Source organism: Olea europaea, chromosome 2 (assembly GCF_002742605.1).
Source record: "Olea europaea var. sylvestris chromosome 2, O_europaea_v1, whole genome shotgun sequence".
Taxonomy (NCBI): Eukaryota; Viridiplantae; Streptophyta; class Magnoliopsida; order Lamiales; family Oleaceae; genus Olea; species Olea europaea.
In genome coordinates, this window is record NC_036238.1 from 24,669,838 (window position 1) to 24,695,763 (window position 25,926).

At 34.8% G+C, this 25,926-nt stretch overlaps 2 protein-coding genes across 2 annotated transcripts; one reads left to right on the plus strand and one right to left on the minus strand.

The window, feature by feature from the left end:
- Positions 1 to 4,082, plus strand: LOC111367740 (uncharacterized membrane protein C776.05-like). The gene is made up of 8 exons (XM_022988776.1): positions 1 to 304; positions 449 to 568; positions 829 to 886; positions 980 to 1,080; positions 1,464 to 1,559; positions 1,653 to 1,746; positions 2,942 to 3,179; positions 3,494 to 4,082. Exons 1-8 carry the CDS (start codon positions 215 to 217, stop codon positions 3,849 to 3,851), a joined length of 1,155 nt encoding a protein of 384 aa, XP_022844544.1. The 5' UTR covers positions 1 to 214; the 3' UTR covers positions 3,852 to 4,082.
- Positions 4,083 to 4,993: 911 nt separating this feature from the next.
- LOC111367749 (myosin-17-like) lies at positions 4,994 to 21,486 on the minus strand. Its single transcript, XM_022988788.1, has 39 exons — positions 21,082 to 21,486; positions 19,474 to 19,602; positions 17,078 to 17,221; positions 16,827 to 16,972; positions 16,588 to 16,744; positions 16,413 to 16,471; positions 16,088 to 16,247; positions 15,837 to 15,986; positions 15,599 to 15,735; positions 15,363 to 15,509; positions 15,144 to 15,245; positions 15,012 to 15,069; positions 14,821 to 14,922; positions 14,592 to 14,629; positions 14,241 to 14,367; positions 13,956 to 14,126; positions 11,826 to 11,957; positions 11,585 to 11,694; positions 11,380 to 11,440; positions 11,006 to 11,183; positions 10,224 to 10,429; positions 9,995 to 10,114; positions 9,811 to 9,909; positions 9,497 to 9,718; positions 9,085 to 9,224; positions 8,544 to 8,661; positions 8,411 to 8,461; positions 8,226 to 8,306; positions 7,933 to 8,103; positions 7,620 to 7,775; positions 7,316 to 7,522; positions 6,934 to 7,071; positions 6,769 to 6,839; positions 6,550 to 6,649; positions 6,377 to 6,433; positions 6,220 to 6,276; positions 6,059 to 6,139; positions 5,854 to 5,936; positions 4,994 to 5,630 (listed from the first exon to the last, which is right to left on the minus strand). Exons 1-39 carry the CDS (start codon positions 21,082 to 21,084, stop codon positions 5,507 to 5,509), a joined length of 4,593 nt encoding a protein of 1,530 aa, XP_022844556.1. The 5' UTR covers positions 21,085 to 21,486; the 3' UTR covers positions 4,994 to 5,506.
- Positions 21,487 to 25,926: the final 4,440 nt, after the last annotated feature.

The window sequence follows — 25,926 nt, forward strand, 5'->3', positions numbered from 1 at the left end:
AATCTCAACGACAAACAGTAATCGCATTCAGACCCTAATCTGAAAGATTAGCAATTTTCATTCGGAAAGGGGAACCTATCTGTATATACATTCATATATTAATGTTTGCACACGCTCATAAGTCGCAACACAATAAATTGAGCAAAAAGACATCCCATTTCCACAGCCTTCTATAGATTTCCCACAAAAACAGGCTCTGAAAAAAAGAGGAGAAATGTCAAGCAGCGAAGAGAATATGGAGATGGAGGATTCGAATGGGGATTCATTTGGGAAGGTCAAACAAAGGTTCAAGGATCGATCCAGGGTACTGTTCTATTTATAATTGGTGTGTGTTTTTGCATAAATTTTATGCATGTAGATTGAAAAGATTTGATTTTTTGTGAGTTGGGTATTTGGGTTGGTGATTTTTTTCCCTTCCTTGATGAGGGTTATTTTTGGTTTTGCTCAGAAAGTGGCTCAAACCAAGGAAATTTTGTCGAAACAAGCAGTTCAGACCAAACAGATCTTGTCCAAACAAGCGGTTAAGATCGCCAAACAGGCTGAAGAACATGAAAGATTCATCAATAAGGTATCAAACTTAACCTTGTATATTCAAGAATCTTCATGTGTGTGTGTGTGTGTATTTCAAGAATCCTAGCATATGACGTGTGTGTAGAATAGTTAACACAGAAGGGCAGATACATGATTTCACCTTGTATTGGGGTGCTATCTACTTAGTTCAGTTCATGCATTTCGTCATATATTTTGTTTTAGTTCTGCATTAAATTTTCATATGGTATGTGATATTTCAATGATGGTTGTATTGATTGGACTTATGGTGGATTGTAGGTGACATATTTTTTGGGTGTTCTTGGTTTTGGGGCATTTTGCTTTATTTTAGGTGCAAGTGAGTGAAACAGTAGTTACTTCAAGAATTTGTTTACAGTAATATCTACTAGATTTTATCGTAATTTGGTGTTTTTGTTGATTGATCAATCAGGGCCGCAGGATATTCCGTATGTATATTGTGTATTCTATGTAATTTTCGTTCCTCTCCGGTGGATTTATTATCGATACAAAAAATGGCACTACTATCTTTTGGTAAGCCCAGACTTGTTGTAAAGTTAATTTCTGCATTTCTATAAGTTCTTGTTGTTTATATTGGACCATGGTTTAGGACTTATGATGAAAATTTTAAGAATAATTCAGAAATATCTTTTGGATTACAAATTTATAATTTTGAACTTCGTACATGCTAAATCATGTATTTTAAGAACTTAAATATAAAAATGGATGAAATTTCAAAACAAGAATTTATTGAGCTGCATTGCCTAAAAATAATCTTAAAGTCCGGATTGGTAGATTCAAGATGCCCTTTTGGATTACAAATTTATAACTTTAATTTTGAATTGTTAGTCAGACGAGGTTGAAGGGAAATATCAAAGCAGGAATCAACTGTTATATTATGCTCTTGTTTCATGCAGGATTTTTGCTACTATGCCAACACAATCTTCATAATCATGCTTCTGTTTTATCCAAGAAATGAGAAGCTTTTCATGGTTTGCTTCTCATTGGCAGAGGTAATCATCAGTTGGTTGAGAGGTACATCTGTCCCATCTTGTTGACTTTGGTTCATTCTTAAGTTATTCTGAATCATATAATATTTACAACAGGGGCCATTGGCGTGGGCACTAATAGTTTGGAGATGTAGTTTAGTTTTTAATTCTATGGACAAAATCGTAAGTGTCTTCATACACCTGTTGCCTGGTAAGTCGACCATTTCTGCCATTCTGATTTTAGTGGTTCTGCTGGCAGCACTTAGTGTTCTAGCTCGAACACAAGTTTTAATTTACTATTTGAAGATTTGAAAAATAAATTTTGATTCACTTTTATTCATTTGCTAGTTTTCTTCTTGACTATTCATGCTGCAAGTTGTACATATTAGTTTTTTGAACCTGATTTATTTTCAATTTATATATTTGGACCTATCGATGAATATTGATTCGGCTCGATTTTCTTGTGAACTTTTCCTCTAATAGTAAGTAAACATGTAAACGTTTTAAGATGCAGATGTGGTGAAATGGCATCTAAAGATTTGTCATTTTCGGTGGCACATTAAAAAAATTCCTTTATTAATTTGATTGAAAGGCCTATGCAAATTTAGTAGTCTCATATATCTTTCACTGGAAATTAAGGATTATTAAAATTCAATCATACTTATTATTTTCGTAAAAATAGGCTGATGCTGGAATCTATTTTACATTCGAGTACTCCCTATGTCATTTTCACTGCGCCAGACATAAATCTATTGCAAATGCAAAGCACTGTGCTCCATGCTGTATCCTAAATTTCTGTGTATAACCTAAGCATTGTACTTTCATTTGCTTCTCTTCAATGAAAGTTTGATTTTCCTAGAATATATCCTAATTTTTGGCATGAGCCATCTTGTGATTATTGATTCAACCTCTTACCAAAAAGATAAACCTTGGTTTGCTTTTATTTCATCTAATCAACAAGTTTAGAGCTTGTTTGAGCCCCTTTTTTGTTCAAAAATGTATTTTGAAATAGTGATTTGATGGAGAATGCGTGGTTAAAAAATAAGGAAAAGTTTTGAGATTGTTTATAATATTATTTTATTGAAGAATGTGTTGTTAAAAATAAGAAAGAAAAAAATGTCATTTTGAAATTAATGGGGATCAAACAAGGGCTTAGTAAGGAGCATAACAGCCCTATTCTTCCAACAGAGAGGAGAACCTAAGATTATATTTTTGGAAAATTTCAATATTAACAATTTCAATAAAAATCTTTTAGTTTCTTATTTGACTATGACTATATAGGCTCCTCTATTGGTAGAGTACATTGACTTTGTAGAAACGACTTTATCTAACATATATTGCATAGATTTTGTAAGCCAGTTGTGAATTAAGCATCTTGCAGCTGATGCAGCATTTGTGATTTTCAGGACTGGTTTATTTCACGATTAGATGGTGGGACCCTGTGTTTTTGGAAGCCATGCATCCCGAAGGAACTACACAGAGAGCTTCATGGCCTTATGTAGAGAGCAAATCTTATCTCTGGACGTGGCTGTTTTTTGTTCCTTTATTTGCTTACAGCATTTGGCAGGTTCTTTATTTTCTTATTGTAGATGTCCTGCGTCGACAAAGGCTACTTAGAGATCCCGAAGTCATGACTTCTTACAGGTAATCACCTTTCTCCTTATCGAATAATTGCACTCTTCTCTTTTCTTCTGGTTAAATTTTACAATATTGTCGCTACTCCATAGACTTGGAACCCTTAAGAGCATTTTGGCTAAGCTAAAAAAGAAAATTACATTTTAGTAACTTTTGTTTCCATACATATTTGGACAAGTTACTTTTTTCTTGCTTTTAAGTACAAAATATTACTTATTTTGAAAATAACTTACCTTGATATTGTGATAAGTAACTCATTTTCAATTTTGATCAATGAAAGAATTATTTATTTTAAAACTTACTTATTTACTAATATATAATAGGGAATTGTCAAAGAAGGCACAGAAAGCAAATAACATATGGTGGCGTTTAAGTGGCTTGCTTGGGGATCAAAATCGCTTGTTTATGTATATCATGCTCCAAGCTATATTCACAGTGGCAACTATGGCACTTACAGTACCCATATTCTTGTCTTACAAATTGCATGTCGTTTTCCAAATACTCAAAGTTTCTGCATCTGTGTGGAATGGAGGAAACTTCCTACTCGAAGTAATGCCACGGCAAGTCATTCTCAAGGAAAAGAAGAAAACGAAGATGCACCCTATTGAGAATATGCAGGATCAATCAGCACTCGAGAACTCAATGAAAGTAAATAATTCATCTATGGTACTTGAATCTTAAGAGGTGTGCAGAAATAAAATGTCTTGTAAAACTCTTTTTTTTTTTTTTTTAATAACTGTTTGTCAGTGAGAGCTTAGGCTGATTTATTTTCTTTGTTCAAAAGAATTTTCTTTTTCTACATGCAATCTCTTTAGATGTGCCCTAATTTGTAAACTGAGGAGATGAATTGTGATATAATGCTTTCTTTTGGCGTTTTTGAGAATTGGAACTGAATTTTGAAGACTTGGTAAATACCATATCTAAGGCATTCATGCTAGTTTTAAGAAGGGGAGAGAAAAGGAGCCCCTGACCCGCAAAGATTAGTAGAGGATTTATTTAATCACATAGTTTGATCTCTTAGAATATGACACCCGTGGGACTTTCCATTTGATTGTATCAAAATGTCCAATGAATTGTAATTTCCCTACTGTTCAGGTCATTAGGAGGAGACTGATATTTTGTCCATTTATAGAAGATTAACTTACCAGTCGATCATTTTAACTTTATCATTTTTCATTGTGGAGAACAATTAAACGTAGTAGGATAATGTGTGAAAAGGGACGAGTTTTGGCCTGTAAAAGAAAGTAGGAGAAGGAAGGTAAACAGTGTTTAAAACACTGGTGCTAAGCACCATAGCATTATTCATTCAAGAAATGCTTGACCCTTATTGAATAATCGCAAGTTGATTCTTTGAAATGCTTTGGACTACATGAAACCCGTAATTTTAAGTTTGCAGTATTGGGTAGAACTTGAATGAGATTGTAAATTTATTTTCTTAATATCGTTCTTCAATCCTTACCAACATGCCTTCAATGTTGGAAAAGGGAATTGCGTAAATAAAAAGAGATAAAACGCCTAAATTCAGGAGGTATAAAGACTCATTATTCGAGTTTCACTGAACTTCAGTTTTTATTCTCTGTAAAAGCAACTCTAGCTTTTTGCCTCGAGATGATTCCAAAATTTTTCACTTGTTGAAAGGAATGAATCTCAAGGAAAAGAAAAATAAAAAATAAAATAAGCAAAGGTAGAAATTGAGGTCATGAAGAAAACAGTGGTCTACATCTAGGGCAAAGTCGAAAAATATAATCTGAACCATACAATTTCCAAATAGATGCTCATTCTGTTCTAAATTCCTGCTTATAAGAAATAATAAAGAACAAAAATAAAAATAAAAAATTCTGTCTTTACATTAAGATAATAAAAGAAATAAATGACTGTCATTTACAAGAACCCTTTCTTTATAGGAGTCATTTACAAGATCCTTATCTTGTCGACACCTTAAATATGTATCAAAAGAATACATCACCACCTTAAAATGCATTCTGTCATTCTGTAACAAATAGAGAACCCTAAAAAACTGAAATTCCTATGAATTTACACCCAAAAACCTGGCAAACAACCGTTGTAAGCCAATCAATACATGTTCCTATACTTTTAATATCATCAAGCATAGGACGCCCCCTAAGGCCTTTCGATCACGCTTCTTGCGTTGAAAAGTCCAGGAAAAAATAAAAGGCAAATCAAGCAAGACAACAAACCAAGTGTGTTTGAGCTAATGAAGAAAAATATACATAGAAATGATGCGACAACGATGAAATTGTATTCACAACTATCTGCATGTGCTTGACGTGTGGATCATCGGCAAATAGGACAGGACATAACCAAATGCCACGACTTCATTCTGAGCGTTGGTGTAAAAATACAAAGCCTGAATTATCGCGGATTAATGGGGGAGGCTCCACATCAGCAACATCTACTTGTTGCATAGACTTGGAGAGGTCATCCACAGAGAACGGGATACTGCAAGGTGTTTGATAGCAAAAGTATTTGATACCACAATACTTCTAAAGAATGCAGCAATTATGCTCGTTAATCATGTATATCTACGTGTAAAGAGACTTTTTAAGGACAAAAATCATGGTAGGTTGTTTGGATATGGTACCCAAGGGGAATGAAGCATTTAAAGTAGGCATAAAACTGCAACAGTTAATGTGACAATCGCTTCATGATACCATAAAATTACCTTGAGTCATCGTCTAATAAAAATGAACTGCTCACTCCATTGTTCGAGTTATCCATCACCAAAGTTTTCATCTTTGAAATGACCTGCATACCATGGAAAAAAAGAGTGAATTGGGAAATCGACAACATACATTGAGAAAATTAATTTTATCCAGAGAGAACTAAGTTGACATGTCAAGAGCAAACACGAGAAAGAACTATCTTACATCTGAAGAAACACTGTGGGTGCCATACTTATCATCCCAGTACATAGTACTAATCCTGTATAATTGTTGTATGCTAAGAACCTGAGGTAAATGTTAACAAATGTTAAGAGATGAGAGTAAGTCAAAGCCAAAAAAATGTAGTTAGAGGGAAGGACACTCACAGGGCAAAGTTCATTTGTGATTTCGTTCAAGGTCTTCTTAGGCTTTTGATGTATAACCTGGAACGTAAAGAATTTAATAAATATTTTAGGTAGCGATCCATGTGAACAATGAGCAACTATCAGTCTAAGTAGAAACGAAGTTGAAACTGATTCTTACGAGAAAACCAACAGCCTGTCTGATATGCTTCAATTCGTCCCAAGCTGATCCCACATACTGAACAACAAAAGATGCAGTTTAGATATTTTACTTTGATGATGGGAAGTGCAAAGAGGATGTTTGGTTTTTAAGCTTAGCCAAACATGTTGATATTAATATTGGGTGAAGCTTACCTCCTCAGTCGCAAAACAACACCATTGTTCTAATTCAGCCAATCCAGCTTTCACATACTCACCGTTGCTGAATGAGCAACACTCGCGTCGCAAAAGCAGACTGAAAAGTTTTGAACAAAAAAAATGATATAGTAATAAATATTTTGAAGGATATGGAATTCTAGTGAACCCAGAACATCAAAATTTGGCGGATACAGTTTCAACAAAAGATGGACTTACCTGTTGAAAAGTTGCACATTGACAAATGAGAATATTTGAGTGAAAACCTTGCGGACTAGGAAGGGTGGAACCTACAATGACACAACGGTATGGAACATAAACAATTTATCTAAGAAAGAAGGAATGAATAGTGGTTTTGCCAATTGAGTTAAACTTAGAGCTTACATAGTTTGCTTTCATTATCTTCAAGTAATTATTTAGGCTTTTTACAATTTTCTGCCAATGAGCAATTAAGGCTTGTTGAGCGCCAGCATTAGCTTGAGACCGCCCTTTAACTAAACCTGCGCGGGATGTTCTAGGCGCCTGAATTGAACGAGTAGGTAGTTAGCCAGTTAACCAGTAATGCATGAAGTTGTCCGACCTCTCCATTAGTATTGGTGCTTTTAATATCATCCAATAAAAAATGAAAAGGGAATGAAATTGAAGTATAAATAGTGTCACCAAAAATCATGTAGGAGACTGAATCAGACTTGGAAATTTTTTCACAAAAGCTAATAACATTTACTACCTTAAACCAGCACATCAAATTATAAAATGCAGCATATACCTGGATGCACAACCCAAGCAAGGGGGAAATCTCTTTCTTTAGACTGTCTCTTATCATCCCATATATTTTCTCCAAGAAAGCAGTAAGCTGCTGCTTGAATAATAAAGCAGGATACTTGGCCTCTACTTGTCGCAAGTCATCGAGTCTACTAAGCACCCGATTATTCAGAAATGAGATTCCAGCACTCTGTGGAGAAGCTCGTAGTCCCTAAAAAGTCAACGTGGAAAATAAGAAAGAGGCAAAAGAAATAAAATGCACAACATGTGAGAAAGCAGGCAAATGAAAGTTAACTGTAAGTCCATACTTGTGACATCCTGCCAAAAAGAGAAGCTGATGAAGACCTCCACCGTTGGGGAGTCAAGCTAGCTGTCCCACTTGCTCTAAGTGTGTGTTGAAGCAGCATCAACAATGTAGACGTATTACATAACCAGTAGGCTAATACATCATTATTATCCGGAACCTACAACAGAAGTTTTGGAAATTAGCAACTTTCGTGGATGCTACAGAAATATGCATTTGGAGACAAACCCATCGCACAAAATGTTTGATTCATTCAACCAGTCAAAGAAACAGCCATTGAACAAAACAGGAGTAATTTCTACTTCTATTTACTTTACCTCAATAGCTGATGCTACAGTTTGAATTACTCGGTCAAATACAGTAGTCCTTTCGACCTCAAAAGACCTCCAGTGAAGAAGACATTTGTAAATAACACAAGCTGCAATTGGTTTACCCCCAGAATATCCCAAATCTTGTGAAATACACTTGATCAGAAGGTCCTGGTTTTCCTGTAGAGTAAAAGTACATCAAAGCAGACGTATCAACAAAGGAAATTTTGGAAAAAAATTGAAAACAAATTTTGTGTGTATCATGGATACGATTTCTTAGAAATGTCCCGGAAAACACGTACTTGCTGTTTGTCATTAAGGGACTTCTGAGGTTTTTCCTCGGAATCCGGCTCCTTTGAATTTGCCACAGCAAGAACCATATCCTACAACAAGCAATACAGAATAAGCACGAAGTTCCCAAGCCATAAACAGTCATATACCTGCACCAGTTCATCTTATGTCCCTCAGCAAATTAACACGTTCTTACATGTGTAACCTTAGTTTCTCCATTATGAATATTTCCATTATCAGGAGTTCTCTGTAATGCCACCAGGAAAAAGTAAGAACGTTTCTGCCATTAAGTAATCAGATGGAAAATAACCAAAATATATCAGCATTACTTGAACAATAGTTGTTCTAGGACGTGCAGATATAGCTTTTCCTGTAGGTGACATGGTCAGAGCTTGTTGACGTAATACTTGATTTTCCGATTCCATGTTAGATAGCTTCTCTTCAAGCCTGAGATAAGAGGACAAAGCATTCTAATAAAGTGCTCAGATGCAAATAGAGCATGAGATACATGTGAATTGCCAGCAGGGGAAGGGGGTTAAAATGCCATTTACTCGCTGCATTAGCACAAAATCCGCTTAGAGAAAGAAACAGGTCGTCTACTGGAATAGTTAAAAATCGAGAGCTTCACAGTGCAAATCAGAGATTGTAGAGACCAAGCACAAATCAATGAACTATGAAAAAAAATAATCTTGCTCCTAGCCTGTGCTTCCCATGGCTGAATTATCTAGATTATGTTTAAATAATAAGATAAGAAACTCAAGAGCACAGATATGAGCTAATAGTTGCATATACCCAAAGGTATGTCTACAGCAATTGTCAATTACTAAATCAGTGCTATACATTTCTGTCTTTAATATTTTGTCTACACACCTCTGTACAGAATCTTGAAGCTGACCCACTTTTCCCTCTGCTGCTTCAAGTTTTCTAACCAGATCCACATTTCTGGCCTCAGCATCTACAGAAACCTTTCTAACCTCTTCTGCAGCCTGTTTCTCTGATAGCAGCAAAGCCTGTTCAATTTATAGAATATTATTATACAAGTTAGCGTGCATGTCATTCTTTATTTACTTGTAATGTAAAGCAGAATTTCAACATGAAATTAATTTAAGGAGGAAACGAAAATTTCTAGAGTCTCATTGAGTTCATCCCAAATATTTTATAACGTCTATTCACCATAATTGACAGACGCTAGCCACTTTAATGGGCTACTCAGTCAACTGGATAATGTTATGTCTGTATTCTGCAGTCAAGCAAATATTTTCGTCCAATGTAAAGTTCTTACCTTCAAACTCTCTACCTCGTCTGTTAATGCATCAATCTTTGCTGTGTCTTGAACCACAACTGGGGTTTCTTTAATGACTGGGGGAGCTTCTTCAATTGCTTTCCGTGTTGCCTCTCGTTCTTTTATTACTCTGTCATTTGCTTCTTCTACTTGTGTTCGCATTGACTGCAATGCCTCCTGTAATTTTGCAATTTCTTGTGCTTTTGTTTCTTCCAACTCAGTCTGCATTTGACAAACAAATCAGGGAGGATTGGTTGGCCAGTCAGTTCCTGTACATTAGGTCCCATGAATCAGACATAATTTTCAAAATTTACCCTCAATCGCTTCTCAAACTGCAAGCGCCATGTAAGTTCTTCTACTTTCTTTTCTAGCTTGTCTTTTGCTTCTTTGAGGGCACCTGTTTCTCTTGCAGCCTGGATCAATACATGTATGATTATTTAACCACATTATACAAATATTTCCTTGAAGATGAAACAATATCAAGGATAGAGTTAAAACCATTTTGAGATTTCGAAGCTCTTTCCGAGCAACCCGTCGCCTCCAACCACATTGGGTGATAAGAGCGGCCCTCTGAAGACTCTTGTAATAAAAATATTTGTTGTGACCACGAAAGAGGGCCTGCAATTGATAAAAGATGGCACATCCAGATCAGATTGAGATCAATTTCTTATATGCTCCAGGTCCACGAAACCATTTAAGACATTTCTCTGAGAAATAACAATCAGACCTGAATTTTAATTGCAGCCTTGGTACGTTTCCTGAACCTGAATTCATTGAGAGCAATCATTGCTCTCATGCCAGTCTGCACTGTGATAGCGGAATCCTGCAATGTTAAGTAGGATTTCCGAGCAATGTAACATCTGAAGTTCTTCTGAATCTTCAGAGCTGCAGCTTCACGTCGCAATTGCTCATAAACTTTGCCAGCAGATATAGCTAAAAGACAGTAGAGGAGGAGTTAACTTTGCAGCAAGAATTTCTGAACTAAACTAGTTGACAAAATCCCAGACAAGTTAGGCAGCAAAGAAAACTTCTATTCAACATGACTTCTCAAGTTGTCCATCAATGAGTTCCGTAAACATGATTCAAACGTCTACATGGGGGTGTGTGTCTGAGTGAACACATGGAATAAAACTTCTATACAAGCTGAGAAAGCATCATGTCAAGTTGTCCATCAACAAGCTCTGTAAACATGATACCAATGTCTTTGTGGGAACAGTAAACATGGGTGTGTCAGCGTTAGAATATGGAAACAATTATTCAAGCTGAGAAAGCATCAAGAAGCTCAGTCTAGAAGCCTCATGCAACATGAGCTTGCCTCAGATTACATAATGAGCTAATACGGCAAGATCACAGGTGAATCTTAGATCAACAATTAAATCTTCTTCATGAAAGTAAGCACCGATTGTATTGCATCCTTAATACCTACGTATATTATTCAATATTTATACTAGTCGATGAAGTAAATATAAGCTGGAAAGTGTGTGTAAAGAAGCCATTATTGAGAGATACCTCGCCAACACGACTGTAATTGAATGGAAGCTTGGCGTAATGAGATGAACTCCTTCCGAGCAATGTGAGTGCGGATTTGCCTTTGAATGGTTCTGGCTGCATTTCCAAGAACCTCTGCTCTCCTTGCATCTAGCTCGGCCATCTGACCAGCTCGTAGGAAGACCTTTGTCTTACCTAACTGCAAACCCAAACACCATCTAAATGAACACGTTGAAACTACGAGATAGAATTATAAATTGATGAATGCAACAAAATGTCTTGGAAAAATAGAACAGATTATTAAGCTAAGCTCAAATATCCTGTAACTACTGAATGCTAGAAAATAACAAGACATGATTAAGCGTATAACCATATGAGATTCGATGTAAATTTACCTGATAACCCTTTAGTCCCATTTTGTCTAGAATCATCTGGCAAGCAACCTTGTCATCAAAACTGAAGAAGAAAATACTTATGGCTTATTCAAGAACCAGAAAAGGAAAGGAAAGCCAAAGCCATAGGAGGATGGAAAAAATGTACCTCAGATATACATATATTAACTTAGAGGTTTAAATGACAAAGAAAAACTTAAAAGCTTACTTTCCATCCAAAACTTCAGGAGCAAGAACACCAAATCGGAGAATAAACTCATCAAATGTACGTCTAGTGGGGTATCCAGCACAGCTGATTCTGATAGCTTCAAGAACACCCTGCAATATGAAGAAAAGTTCACCACACATGGTCATAAATTAAAAAAACATAAAGACTATAAATTTATGGTCTTCTGATTCGATCTATTTGACAATATCAAATAAGTATGAAGTTTGACCCAAATACTTACACCACAACGCAGTTGTTGCATAATGTTAATATTCTCAAAAATAGCAGGCTTGAGAACATTATTTGGCTTCACACATCTGATGTAGTGAGGTTCTGTTGAACTCAAAGTCTCCATTAAAGATTGTAGTTGTAGCTGCAAGCATGTAAATACTATTAAAACAAAGGAAAATATACACTAAGTAGCAACTAGAATGAAATCTGAAGATTACATTTTTTTTTTTTTTAAATATCCAAAAAAAAATGAAATATAATTAAGATTACCAAATTTCTTTGGAGAACAATATTTTGAAAACCTAGAATGTAAAATAACAGAACCGTTGGTCAGCACACAATTCTTTATTAGTTTCCACTAGCCAAAAGTGTTTACAAATCTCAGTCTAACAAAATCACAGGCCTTATAGTTCAATGTGGTAACACAGTGCATGTAGCCTAGTTGTAGGCCTACTCCTATTGTGGTCGGGGGTGGGCGCGAGAGGTATGCATGCAACATGTGCGCCAAGGAAAGCAGAATGTCTGACACACTAAAACATAAACCCAAAAATTGAGTGGTGTCTACTAGCTCAATGGTGAACAGGTGCACTGAACCAATGATAAAAATATTTGTTGAGACTAACTATGAAGCATTTGCCCTTTTACTTAGCCCCTGTTTGGGCTCCATAAGAGCCCGTTTGGCTCTCATTATTTGAATTTATAATGGGGGAATAGTAATTGTTTTGAAGATTGTGTGGTTGAAAATAGGAGCGAGAAAAAATTAAATTAAATTGAATAGTTTTAAAGGGGCCAAACGGGGGCTAAATGTGTTTTTGGGGTAAAATGTAATTCGGAATAGTGATTTTTCCAAAGAATGTGGTTAAAAAAGAATAAAAAGTTTTATATTTACGTGTAATATTATTTTGTTGAAGAAATAGTTAAAAAAAGGAGAGAGAAAAATGCATTTTGGATAAATGGAGCCCAATCAGGGGCTTAATTATAGACCTGGAAATGCAGACTTGCATTTAGTTCAGGATCCTATGCACAGCTCTTTAAACACAATTGGGCCTAAATGCAACACAACTGTAATTAATTTAAACCCTAATTAAAACCAAGCAAATTGATTGATTATCACTGGACTCAAAATAATGACTCCAGATGCTTCTCTTTGTTTCAAATGTAGATAAGAAGTGTGGGATCAGTAGATGGTTACTAAGAATAAAAGTCACACAGTTTGAACTCAATTATAGGCAAACTTAACAATTTTAAAGCATTTGAACACTAACGAGAAGACATAGGAATGACATGATAAAATGAGGGTTTGATGATTGTCTGAGAAAGCTAAAAATTGGTCTAAGAATTCAACAATCAATTCGCTCAAGCAAATCTTGATTTTGACAGGACAACTAGATTAATTTCAGGCTATTTCTAGTCCCATTATTTGAAATTCTTGTCACTTTTAATAGGAGAGGTATTATTCAACTATCCAGAGGTTCCTCTTCCTGGACGATCTGTCAGAGTCACGTCACGTCACATCAATATCCTTGAATTCATAAATGTTTATACTAATTTAATAATTTACATAACATTTTCAAGCATTGCAATTGTATCATGGCTAATCATTTCTACATATTTGCTAGTGCATACCCAAAAATTAGATCAACGATCTACGCGATTTAACATTTATGCGCATTGTCAATCATAGTTTACATACAATTTGAAGCATTACAGTTGCATCTTTGCAAATCATTTCCACATAAACTGCACAAAGCATGTAAATCAAAACCAGATAAAAAACTGGTTTGTTTTGACTATATCAAGCTACTCAATTTGACCATAACAAAACTAGCCCAATATATATATATATATATAGTGTTTGAGCCAGCTTACGCGCACCTCGACTAATCTCACGGTCCCTAAAGTTTAGGGCCAGATACTCACCTCAGTGACCCTGAGGGGACTGGAACTGGTGATCATTGGGGAGCAAACCCAATACCTGACACTACCGAGCTAAGGGTCTTAATCTCTTTCTATCACTAAATATTTTTCTCACCTGTGAATATGCTAAGGTTTCAAGTCTTCTGCGAGTGCCTTTTTAATCGTAAGAACACAAACAAACAGCCAAAGACTAAGGTTTTGAAATGGAGAGATCACCGAGTACCTTAAAACGAGACCCAATGGAAGAAAATTTGGAAGACTTCGATGATTCTTCAGGAAGTGGAGGAAATAAACCAGCTACGAAGGAACACTTTGAAGCCGTTAACAGATCCTGATGTTCTGCCACCACATAATCTTTGTTCTTATCCAGGAATAGATCTGCCATGTAAGTTACCTATAAGCAGAGAAAATGTTACTACCAATATTTGGCAAAGTTGGATTGTTTTTCTTTTCCCTTTCCTATTTTTTTCAATGATATGTACATAACCAAATAGAGAGACATCATTACCTCTCCAGCATAGTGAGATATTGTAAAATTGGTACGTGAAAGCTTAGGTTTGATGAAACGCTTGTTTTTTACAAAGGTCTGATACAGCTTCTGAGCAAATGTCTCATGTGTGGACTTAGGAAACATACTGCAATAAGCAGAGATACATACATAAATTTGTGAATATGCACAAAGATGAATGAAAAGGAAAACTGACTAACTTAACAATGTAATTTGATATTTATTAACCACGCTGAGATGTAACAAGGAACAACGAAAACCCAGCCAGCTCTACCATGCACATGAAAATCTACTAGTGAGAAACATAAATAGAGATCATAAGACTTGAATAGTAATCACGGAATATCATACCAAGCTTCATCTAAAAGTGCAATTATTCCACCAGGTTTCTGCAAAATTTCACAAATTTGGTTGTTAGAACCTGCCTTAGCAAATATGACGCAAAGAGAAAGGTGTTGAAACCGAACATACAGAATTATCACAAGTTCAAATCCATGCAAAACATTTTCAACACTACGCTTTCATACAGATAATTGAAAGAAGTATCTCAGTCAAAATAGGTAAAACTACAGTTTAAGACCTTCTCGATCAGATCCAGTACATCTTGATTATCAATGAACTCTATGTAGCTCCAATTTATCTGTTCTTTTTCATACTCCTCTTGCTCCATCTTAAATACATGCTGAAACCATGAAAAGAAATTCTTCAACAAGAAGATCATAAAATTATATTTAAGGTATTGAGCAAGACTCCACAAGAAGGTAAAATGACCTGATTAAAATGTTGTTGCAGTTTTTCATTGGTGAAATTGATACAGAACTGCTCAAAGCTGTTTCCCACGTGAAAAAATTTCAGCACAATGCCATGGCATACCACAAATGAGATGTTTAAAGAAGAACTTACCTATTGTGTTTAAAACTTTCAAACCCATATATATCAAGAACTCCAATTATTGTTTTTGAGTTTGGATCTTGCCCAATGGAAATATTTATTTTCTCCACAATCCTGTGAACAGTATAGGAAAGCAGTTAGAAAACTGAAAAGGTTGACAAATACGCCCCAAATGACAGAGTCTTGTGCTCATGAACTAGTTAATACACACGTCATATTCACTTCCCATACCAGTCAAACAGACGAGAATATATTGTTTTTGCCAAAGCATCCCTGCTACTCAAGGCAGATTCAGGATCAAGAGTCCTTGTAATGACTTCCTCTGGTGTCACCATCACACGCTTAATCATTGCATCTTCCAAGTTCTTGGCATCACATCTATTACAGCAAGTTCCATCAATTAAAATCTCCCACACAGCAGAAAGAGAAATATTCATTAGGAATTTGAAAAGGAAAAACAAGCATACTTGAGCAATTCAGCAGTTGTGTTAAGATGAAACATAGATTTTTCATCCTTAATGACAGAAGAATCAATTTCCTCCCCCTTCGCAAATTCAATATTACCAAGATGAAGAATTGCAGCCACAACTCTAAAAATTGCCTCCTGCAAATATTTGTTACAGTGTTAAAAACTCAGATTAGAGAGAAAACATTCAAATAAATAATAAGCACAAGAACTCTTCAAGAATAGTGGGAAGTGTAAACCTGTTCATCCTCACTGATTCCAACTATATCCATGGCCCTCCTGGTCACAAGGTATTCCTCAGCATCACTTACTCCATCGAGCTCATAGCAGTTTGACTGGTTAAGATAGTGAAATGACTTAGGACTTCCCAACTTATACTTCTCTCTATCCTGTAGATAGAATGAAAATGTCAGATAATTTCATCTGCAAAAGCATCTCCAGCAACATGTCAGAAGCAACATCTTGACAGCAATTTGGGACCAAACTGCACCTCAAGTGGTGCTGCACAGAGAAGATAAAAGCAGTGATAGTTTCTTTCAGGGTATGAAATCTGGCAAACTCGAGATCTCTCCAGCAGGTAAGTTCTAATAGCCGCTCCAGATATCCTCCCATTTTTATCAAATTGTATCTCAACAAATTTACCGAAACGACTGCATTGAAACACCAACATCGACATAATTAGACATGCAGCTAGCTTCCCGAAGGAAATATATGAACAAAACCTCACACAAACAAGTTCAGGGTAATTACACAAGCATGATCAATAAATAGGTGGTTACTTCTACTTTCACATAAAAGTCCACACAATTACTCACCTAGAATTGTTGTTCCTGACAGTTTTAGCATTTCCAAATGCTTCAAGAACTGGATTTGACTGTAATTTATTGCCAAAAAAACTCAAATTGGTGAAATCCCTGACTCAAGTGAGCTATTTTGCAAAAACGAAGATCTTTTTTAACTCGGGCTACATACAAGCAAACTTCATCTTACTTCTAAAACTTGTTGTTCAACAGTTCGTCCTTCTACTCCAGACCGGCCACCCAGATGCGCTAAATATCTCATTAGCATTTTTGTAGTTTCAGTTTTACCAGCACCACTTTCTCCACTGACCAAAATGGAGTTGCTCTTCCCTTCATTTTTCATTGCCCTGATAGCAGAAGTAGTATGTCAACAGGTATGTCATCCTCCCCATTCACCAAAAATTAGAGATTTCTGCATTTCAATATCACCTGTAAGCAACATCTGCAATTGCAAAAACATGTGGGCTAAGCTCTCCAAGTGCAGCTCCTTTATATTGTTCCATCATGTGAGTATCATACAGATGAGGTAATCTTTGGAAAGGGTTTATTGCAATCAAAATATTTCCAGTATATGTCTGGAAAAGAATTAAAATCAATTATTAGAACATCTAAATTGATTTTATAATTAATTTGTCAAACATTTCTTAACAAGTCCAGCGCTAGAATTTCAGATGTCTTACATATATCTCGTTAAGTTCGTATCTAGTAGCCAGGTTTTGCAGAACTCCTGGTTCATGCAAATATGAAAGCTTAGTCATGTCATCTACACCTCCAGGTGAAGCTTCAGTGTCCTTTGGAAACACTTTTGTGACATTGGCAACAACCTGCAATCACAGGCCTTAAGATATCTATACTGACATAGGGAAAAATACTTATAGACTAAGAATGAAAAACAGCAAACTCAGGGTCAAAAAAATATATATATATATTCTTCAGAAACAATACTACATATAAAGCTTTCAAGAACACACATAAATAAACCAGCTGTTAAAGAACAATGAGTAAAACGAGACTGAACATATCTGATTCAAGTAGAACTATAAAAATACAGGAAATTCTTTTGCACTATTAAACCGCAGCGCAGGAGGTGGCAAGAAGCTGAAACTTCGAAATCCATCTTTTACTAATACAGTAGAATGTGGCAATATGTACGACAAAAAAGGAAATTTTTATGCTAAACTCCAAATTGGATTTTCGTTTTTATGAAACATCTTTAATAACAATAGTTTAGATCAAATAAACTAGCCACAAGGAGTTTTTATTTGTTCAAACCTATGATGCTCGGACTTGTGTATGGGTATTGGATACAGGTATGTATCTAAGTGTCAAATCTTTTATTTTCTAAAATATAGGATACGGAGACACGGCTAAAAAGAGTCCAAACTTTGGACGTGGGTACGTATTTCAATTCAATTTTTTTTTCCAAAAATTCTTAATAATAATTATGTAGCAAATAAATCATCCCACCCCAGCTAACTAAATCAAGTCCAAAACAGCCCCAATTACATACCAATTACAAATACATATATACCCAACAGCCCTAAAAACTATTGTAGCCCAAGAACATTGGCCCATATAACCAATGGCCACCTATCAAAAATTATTTTAACCCAACCCAACCCAACCCAGACAATTAACCCATCATTACATACAAAACCCTCGTCTTCTCCAAATAGTCTACCTTCGTCTTCTCCAAATCGTCTTCTTCAACACTGCGCATGTTCTGCTTCCATCCCACAGCCGTATAACTCAAGACATAAATCCTCTAACTTTTTCTTCTCCAACATTGCTATTGCTTCTTCCTGTCGCCGCCTTAGACGCTGCCTGTTTCCGCCTCCAACCCACATCCTGACACTTCCGTGTCGACTTGAAAATTGAAGAACCTGTCCCGTATTTCATACTAGTACCTGTGTCGTGTCGACACGGGTGCTCCGGCCAATTCAACGAATCCGAGCATCATAGGTTCCAACAACCCTTTAATAGTTGAAGGCTTGTTATAAATGATTGAACAACTTGGCAATTTACTTACAATATAGTTGACGAGATACCATTATTCAAGGTACAGGTGCTCCTATAAAAATGGGCAACGCCCTACCTTTACGTGCTTGGATAGGAGGCTCCTTGGATTAATGTTCGGGGGCAGGGATGGCTATATTTCTGGGAGTGAACTAATTATGAAAGTGATAAATACTAGCGATTCAGTAATTATAGGATAATTGTGCTTAAATTAAAAAAGAAAAACATAACTTACATTCAACCATTAGGAAGAACATTAAAATAGGCACACAGGAAATGAAACGCGCATAATGATCATTTTTTTTCTGGGATCAGGAACTTTCTGGCAACAAGCTGTAAAGCATTTTCTTCTAAGACTCTCAGTGCACTGTGCAGCTCCTGATGAGAATTTTTTATCAAAAAAATACTTTTCCATTTCATTTCATTATCCCGGTCATCATAATTTTTTTCATATTTGTTGCTAACAGATTTAACAAGAAACAACCGACTTATGGTCGAAGCCTAAGAAGACGAACAATCCCTTCTAGAATTATTTGTTCGCAGCATTTATATTTTCGTTCTATTCCCAACTTATACTAATATCTAGTCCAATTTAGCGCAGCAAATCTCGCAATAGTAACATAGGCCACCGTTTCAATTTTTTTCTTTTTTCTTTTTTTTAAAGGGGAAAAAAAAATCATCATTACCAAATTGGACAGCATATTTTACAAGCTTTCTCCCATGAATTTAAGTTAATGACAAATGAAAATTAATCTGAACTAGCAATTAGGCAACATGAAGTGTATATACACTTGGGTTTTTCAATATTCCTAATTGTCATTAAATCACACTCCCTCACTCTCAAATATTAACTTTATGGTACTTTCAAAGTTACATCTAATGTGATTTAAAATTATAAATTTCCAACTCACTGGAATATATTTTGACAATGCATATGCCAGTTCAGAAAGTTGTGGAATCCACCTACGATGGTGTCTCCACCAAGAATAACAGTTGTGGGGAGCAGGTCATATATGGGCGAGAACAGAAAAAATTAAGCCGATGGCATATGAGCACTCACTTTTTTCCCATTTGTAGTATTCACATGAACATCCTGACCATCTAATCGGGTTACTTCTCCGTCAATCCATGCCAAGACTGGATCCTCAACCCATACATGTGAACCAACAATAATGTTAACTGGTGCTGCCTGCAAAACAAACAGAAAAAAAAGAAAAAGAAGACTGACATTAGACATGAACCAATGTATTATTACCCTGTTTTCCAGAGACTGAAGATATCCAAAACTGTCATGTCGTATACATCCATATAATATATCCAAGATACAATTAATGACACAAAAGCCACTTCCATAAGCATAAAGTAGTGTGTTCAATCCATCCACCTCCACACAAAAAAGAGAAAGGACAAAGTACTTCAAAAATGGATTGCACTTTCTGTCACAAATGAATTGATATTGAGAAACAATTAGATCAACAAGCATATAAAATAGGTTGGAATTTTGGAAGCAAAACCCCTTGACTTGTACTGAAGTATTGTTAAAGCAATAACAACGGAAACAGGCACTTGATGTAAAACATGCAAAAACATCATAAATCGCAAGCCATGTTTCGGACATATCAACTTAAAGTCCTGATTCCATTCCAACCAATATACACATACTAGGAACACAATGAACATAAAAAGTACAGATTTACAATGCAATTTTAACATGGACTTTTGGTGAAACTACTATAATACAGACAGCTTTGGAAGGATATAAGCACTCTTGTTTTGAGTTATGTTTTCCTGTAAGTTTCTTAAGTAGAATTAACTATCTAAAAATGATATTATTTTACATTCATTTCGACTTGGAGCAGCGAAGAAATTTTTAATAGGGGCAACCAAAGCAATAACTGCTGTTAACGTTTTCTGATAGAAAGATAAAGAATTAAAAGAGCTGTATGGTATTTCCTAGGCATGTTGGTCAATTCATTGTGCATTATTAAGCATAGTACGATCCTGACTTCTTTCGATAGCCTACTGTCGAAGGATGGAGATGCAGGTTGGTCGAGCAAACTGATTCATTTAATTCTATGTTGTCATATATTTAGAAGAATCACCAAGCTTCTATAATAGCATATTCATGCTTGACAGAAATAATCCCAATGAAAATACACTGCTTATCAACTTCCAAATCTATCACCTGTTAGCAGCGGGTTTTAACACCATTAACTGCTACCAACTTATTTCCTGACTAAACCTTCTGGAGCTTCTGTTCTACACAGGAAATACTTAATCAAATTGATTGATTTTTCTGTACCCGAAATGTTTCCTTTTTAATCCAGCAAATATTTATTTAGCTTTAGAAAAAAATACCAATTTTTTTATTTCCATAATTTAATCTTACCTTGGACACGAGAACAATTAAGCAAATATAGATGCAGCTGCTAATACCAACAAAAATCTTTTTCAATGTATGCAAGTATGTATATGCATATTATCTCACCATAAATTAATAATTGAACAAAACAAAAAGAGAAATACAATAACAAAAAGAGAAAAAAAAATCAAGATGAACTCTAAACTGAAACAAAATTGGCCGGGGAAGAAAAGCTCAATCAGTCAAAAAGCAATCAACTAGAAATCAAAACTCCAGCCATTGTAGTCATTTTACGCATCAACTTACCATAACTAAATTTGCGAGAAATTCGATCTCCTGCTCTTCAACTCATTAAGACAAAGACACGACCTGCCTTGACTCGTTGAGTCGGATCAGATCCTCAGGAATTTCAATATCCACCACAACCTTTTCTCTTCCGATTAGGCAAATTAATTAGCAATACCTTTTCGCTTTCTCTATCTAACAATCTTCCACCTTATGAACACTAATTCGAATACAATATCTATGAAAATACGTGTATGTATACAAACATGTACAGATAAAATGGTATAGAGTTACTTCTTGTTTGTTTCTCTCTCTAAAATTTGCTGGTTTGGGCTGTATTGTGGTATAACATTCTTATGCTTTCTCTCTCTAAAACTTCATTTGTCTGGTCAGCTAGTTGTTGAGTCCCACACACAAACGCTGAAGAAATGTACTCAATACTAAAACCGACATTAGAGGCAGTTTAAGACTAATTAAGCCGGGTTGTTTTAGGTCCTTATGTTTGGGTTCGAAATTGAGTTTATTTACATGATTGACACCGGGTAGATCAAATTTAAAGTTACAAGAAAAGTCTTTTTGAAATTTTTACCACCCTATCTTGTGGGTTGTAGTAAAAATTTGCGAAATGGAGAGATCATGATCGTATTTTCACTAATATATTTGGTTGTGACGAGTAATGCAACATTTTTTTTTTTTAGATCACTGATCGAGATTGATATAATGAGTAGGTAATCTATAATTATTTTTAGTGATTGTGTCTTTAATTATAATTTTTATAAGGATTAATGATAACTATTGTCTCCTTAATTACTTAATTATGAAAATTTATTATTTCGTCTTTAATTTTTCAATGTACCTTTCAATTCAGTGAAAATAAAATTTGTGGGAAGGACAAAATTCAAAAAATTTGAACACAACAAGTGATTTAATTTTTCAATGTACCTTCCCAATTGAGTGAAAATAAATTTTGTGGGGGAGGGGACAAAATTCAAAAAATTCGAATACAACACATGAGCGAACAAAAAAGAATAAAAATTAATGATTTTAGGGGTAATCGTGTAAATTTGTAGAATCTGGAGTGAATTTTCTGGTGCGGTTTACAATGTTTTAGGAAGATTGCAATCGGATGTCCGCCCGCCGTTTGCTGGCGAATCAACACATTACATTACCTATATTGTTGGAAGACAACCGTCACTCTGTCCGGTTAGCTGTAAACTAAAATGATATATTTCACCTTTTTCTATTTTTGGTATTTTTCTATATATCATTGTTAAAACGACATTTAGAGTTCAATAATACTACTCGTACAAAGTAGCTAAAGTGACGTGTACGGCAGGTATTAAAATGGGGTGGACGGCTGTGATTCGATAATAGAAAATTTTGCGGTAAGTAGGCGTCAAAAACCCAGTGTCTCTGCTGCTGCGTAGTGAAGTAGGGAAAAAAAATCAAGGATGCCAAAACCATTTTTCCCAACTTCCACTATCGGACGACTTTGCATATCATGTCCTAAAATCCGGTCTCCATCTCCGGCAGTGGTGCAGCCATGCAGATCCAACAGTAAAGTCCGATGTCCATCTCCGGCAATCCCTTGACAGGTCCGGTCAACCTACGTAGGTATCACTTGGTTTCACTTGCGTTTATCCTACTTGGTTTCACTTTCCTTTGTCTTAAGAGATGATTCGATAAACACATAAACCATATATACATTCTTTGGAGAACAAATATGATGAGAAAAGTTAATAATTGACAACAAAAGAACATTATTAAATCTGGTTTTAGAGGAAAAGGATGAAAAGGTTTTAACTGGGTGCACGTGAACTATCATAAGAATAGCAATAATGCTAGACAACCCAAGTACAAACTGCACTGTCGGTCACAAACAGAAATATATTTCCACAGAAAGCTTTGAGGCGGAAAAGTTATTCTTTGGGCGGCAAAAACACGAAGTGGGGGAAATGCCACTGTTGGTTGCGTTGCTTGTTTTGAATGTGATTGCTCAAGTCCATCTTCTCCAAAACCGGGTCATTAGGCAGGAAGGTATGAATTTTTGGTTGGAATTTTGTTGTTTAATTTGAGCTGAAATTTTAGTTACCAGTAAACTGTCCTATATTTATAGAATGTTAAACATTGCTACTAAACCAGTGGTGCACACAGAAGTTGACGATATGTCTCGAACTTTCGAATCTCAAGTGTTGCTTAATAACGAAGAAGAACTGTTGATCTTGTGAACGTGAACATGATCGTCCACCGTGGAAAACTACCTACTGAACGAGAAATGAAGGGGAAGGACACATCATAGTATACTCAGTTAATTGTCTTGTTTTGGTGTAGTTTGAGAAGCAGGTGGATGTTGTAATTCTATCTTTGGTGTAATTGAACATATGTTATTTTTGTAGCCAATGGTTGTTTGAAACATTTTGATCTCCTTTTCCTAGTCCAGGAATCTGCTTCATGACCCATATTTATGGGCATCTAAAACTTCATTTTAGTTGGCTTAAACTTCTTGTACACAGTGGAATCCATCCTAACAAAAACAAGCAGTCCTTGATGAAATGCCAACAGAATTACAATACCACAACTAACAAGGACTGTATCACAATTCAATGAAAATAACTCCAGTCAACTAAAATGGACCAGCCATAGTTCAATCACAAAGAAGGCAATAATAAAGTGAATAATTCAATATGCATAAAGTTTGCCTCTCCAGAAAGTGAATAATTCAACACCTTGTTCCACGCACAAACATGCCCATATATTTCATCTGCACTAATACATACTAAGTCTAATATTAAACATAAATCTATTACATCACATTAGCTTCTACAAGGCAGTGGCAAAATAGTCCTATGGAACTGGTGACATAAAACTTGCTTCAATGGAAATGGGGCCACTAAGATGCTCTAAATGTTGTCGTTGAGGAGCTGGCAGAGCCTCAAGCGCACCATCTAGGATATTACTATGCCTCGGTGTCGAACTCTTTCCTTTTGTTTGATTTCGATAGTGCCTGCATGCGCACCGTAACAAATATTAATTATATAACAAAAAAGTAATTATGAACAAAACATTGTCCTCAATGTTATCATTTTCGGAATCCACGAACAAAACATCTTCCATATTCTCTTCTACAAAACATAAACACTCACCCGTTATTTTTCGAAAATGTACAAATGTAAATAATGTGACAGAGAGGGAGCATCTTAGGAAAATTCTAGTTCGGGATTTCAGCACCACTTTGTTCGTCCTTGAAGAAACTCAAAGATCCCTCTATGCATTCTACAAAATTAAACTCTCATTCTTTGTATATTTGTTTTTGCACAATATTTTTATAATTCAAAAGATTCAAGGCCTTTGGAAAATTACTGGCTGGAATTGATCAAAAAATGGCATTTAGCTCTTTGAATTTATATGATAGTTCACGTGCAGTTCGTACTTGGGTTTTCTAGCATTATTGTTATTCTTATGATAGTTCACGTGCACCCAGTTAAAACTTTTTCATCCTTTTCCTCTGAAACCAGATTTAATAATGTTTTTTTTGTTGTCAATTATTAACTTTTCTCTGGGAAATACCTCAAATTGACCTAAATAAAGGAAGGATTTTCCAAAATAGCCTTTGACTTTTCTAAACATTTGGAACTACCTAAAACACCCTTAAACAAATATTAAAAAACAACCCTTTATCTAATATAAATCTTCTATTTAAGTCCTTAAAAAATTAACAAATAATTTTTCTAAAAATTTGTGAGAATTATTAATGACTAATTATAAAATAGAAAAACCCAAATATAAGAGAGGACCATATAATATAAAAAAGGTTGTTAAAAATAAAAAAGAAATTAAGTTTGAAAAAGAAATTGATAAGATAGGATATCAAGAACAATTATATGCATCACAAGAAATATTAAAATGTTTCAAAGAAAACTTATTAGAAAATTTTGCTAAAGGAATTGTTAGAACAATAATTATAAAAGATATACAAGATATCATAGATAAATTGGGAAAAAGGAAGAAAAATATTTCAAAATATGATATACCTTTTAGAACAGATATAGATATGATAACAGATATTGATATTATAAATTCTCAGACATTATTAGACTTTGAAAAATTACTTAAAAATCTATAAGAAGGCAAATAAAAAATAGATTAGTCCGTATCTTAAGATTTTATTTTAACAGTAAAATAAAAGAGTTTTTGGAATATAAAAAATTTTTAGATTCATGGTTATTAGATTTTTAGATTATTAGATTTTTGTTCGCTCATAGTAGCACCCGCACAGTTGGTATCAGAGCCATAGAGATTACAAGAGAAAATATAAAAAATAAAATTATGATTTTAGAAATTATTGAAACTTATAAAAATAGACTAAGGTACCAGGTAAAATATAGTTATGACATAGAAGGCTATATAGAGGAAAATAATATAGTTGGAACATATAGTAAGGATATAAAAGAAATATTAGAAATTTTTAGAGTAATTAAAAATCTACCTATGGAATTAAAAGAGAAAATAATTAAAAAGATATTATTTGAAGAATATAAGCATATATATATATATCGTAGATATGAAATAATTTGCGAAATATTTGAAAATGATTTGTATCATAGAGAAATATATGAATCATCATAAAAATATAATGGAAAAAACTAAAAATATTTTAGAAAGGAAGTTAGAAAGAATAAGATTAATAAATAATAAAATTTTAGATGAATTATTAATATCTGGAGAAATAACTAAAATTCAAGAAAGACAAATATTAAAATTAAAACAAGAAAGGTATAAAAAAAAAAAGCAAAGTATTATGAAAAATTAAAAGAGATAACAAATCCTGAAGTTATAAAACAAAAATATGATAAAATGATAAAAGAG

Bases quoted from the DNA above. Each gene is read 5' to 3' on its own strand.
- LOC111367740 (XM_022988776.1), top strand. From the start codon at position 215: ATGTCAAGCAGCGAAGAGAATATGGAGATGGAGGATTCGAATGGGGAT. The intron at 305-448 runs GTACTGTTCTAT...GGTTTTGCTCAG, and splicing joins GGTTCAAGGATCGATCCAGG to AAAGTGGCTCAAACCAAGGA. The intron at 3,180-3,493 runs GTAATCACCTTT...AATATATAATAG, and splicing joins GAAGTCATGACTTCTTACAG to GGAATTGTCAAAGAAGGCAC.
- LOC111367749 (XM_022988788.1), bottom strand. The intron at 16,472-16,587 runs GTAAGATGAAGT...AATAAATTACAG, and splicing joins TTGAACAACAAGTTTTAGAA to TCAAATCCAGTTCTTGAAGC. The intron at 14,630-14,820 runs GTCTTAAACTGT...GAAATTTTGCAG, and splicing joins TACTGGATCTGATCGAGAAG to AAACCTGGTGGAATAATTGC.